Genomic DNA, 1,279 nt, shown 5'->3' on the forward strand with positions numbered 1-1,279 from the left:
ACGATCTGATGAGGGACAGGGGAGAAGGTGAGAGCAAGGAGAGGAACAAATACGTCTGACTTACGTGAGGACATAATTGACACTCACGATGCAGTGGGGCCGGGAGGAGCGGCTGTTGTGCACGACGGTGGCGTAGCTCTGCACCCATACCCAGCCACCCAGCTTGGACAGCAGCCGGTAGTACTTGGTAGTGACCTGGCCCTTCACCAGCACTGCAAGACGAGAGCGTGAATCCCGTGAGGGAGAAAGGGGCAGGGGACCTCTACCCACCCCTGGGGCCCAGCTAGCATCCCCATGGCTGTGAACCTTGGACAATGAGCCAGCTGTGCCTTTGGGGATGCTGCCCCCCACCAATGACCTCCATTCCTGGCTCTGAACCTCTCTGGGGTCCCTTTGAGAACTTGACAAAAGGGGGGCTCTCTCCCCAGGATGATGCATGCTTGCACATAAATGCAAGATTTTTGCCTACAATTTTAGTGGTGCATGAAGGTCTCCCCTTGCACCCACCCTGTTAAGAACTCTAATTTAACAGTCTCTGCTTTCATTGGGGAAACAGTTAACCCCAACAATTCTCCAGTATTTGCACCCGGCAAAGTGATCAACAGTTCAATTGCATTTGCTCTTTAGTTTCCAAAATGCCACTATTCCCCAAACCCTTTACTGGCAGTGGGGGTGGGTGGGTGATGGAGTTATTTAAACAAAGTAGTAAGTGAAGGCATTCAACTAAGTGTCAGATTGTCGCTGATCTTTGCTGTTCACCAGAACATGTGTGTACTCCCAGTGAAACCTTTTGTTACTCTGTTGCCATTTATAGTTTTCTCACACTAGCCTCGGAGGGCATGTAGCAAAGACTTTGGCCTGAACATGCAGGTCCTGAAAATTGCGCCTGTGGGCCCATCTTCTATGCATGGGTGCAAACTCGGAGGTGCCGAGCAGCTCACTTCCAAAGCCCCAGTGCACCCATAAACCCATGATTCCCCCTCAGAGCCTCCTAACGAGCAAGCAGGGGAGGGCTGATGGGGAGGAAAGTGCCAGAATCTGCCACAGAAGCTTCTGGTGGGTAGAGAAGAGGAGAAAGCCCAAGGAGAAAACCTTATCCATAAGGTTAACATAAGGAGAAAAGATTGAAGTTGTCAAGGATTTCTTTCTACCTGGATCAACAATCAATGCCCATGGAAGCAGCAGTCAAGAAATCAAATGGCGTATTGCACTGGGCAAATCTGCTGCAAAAGACCTCTTGAAAGTTCTAAAAAGCAAAGCTGTCACTTTGATGACTAAG

General features: G+C 50.1%; 1 protein-coding gene across 1 annotated transcript in view; it reads right to left on the reverse strand.

Annotated features, from left to right (window-relative positions):
* Nucleotides 1-1,279, reverse strand: part of SIM2 (SIM bHLH transcription factor 2) — a 60,457-nt gene that overhangs the window by 3,424 nt on the left and 55,754 nt on the right. The window contains exon 8 of the mRNA XM_023724417.1: nt 65-212. Within this exon, the coding sequence (XP_023580185.1) occupies nt 65-212 (148 nt within the window). The remainder of the gene's footprint in view (nt 1-64; nt 213-1,279) is intronic.

Source organism: Trichechus manatus, unplaced genomic scaffold (assembly GCF_000243295.1).
Source record: "Trichechus manatus latirostris isolate Lorelei unplaced genomic scaffold, TriManLat1.0 scaffold00245, whole genome shotgun sequence".
Classification (NCBI taxonomy): Eukaryota; Metazoa; Chordata; class Mammalia; order Sirenia; family Trichechidae; genus Trichechus; species Trichechus manatus.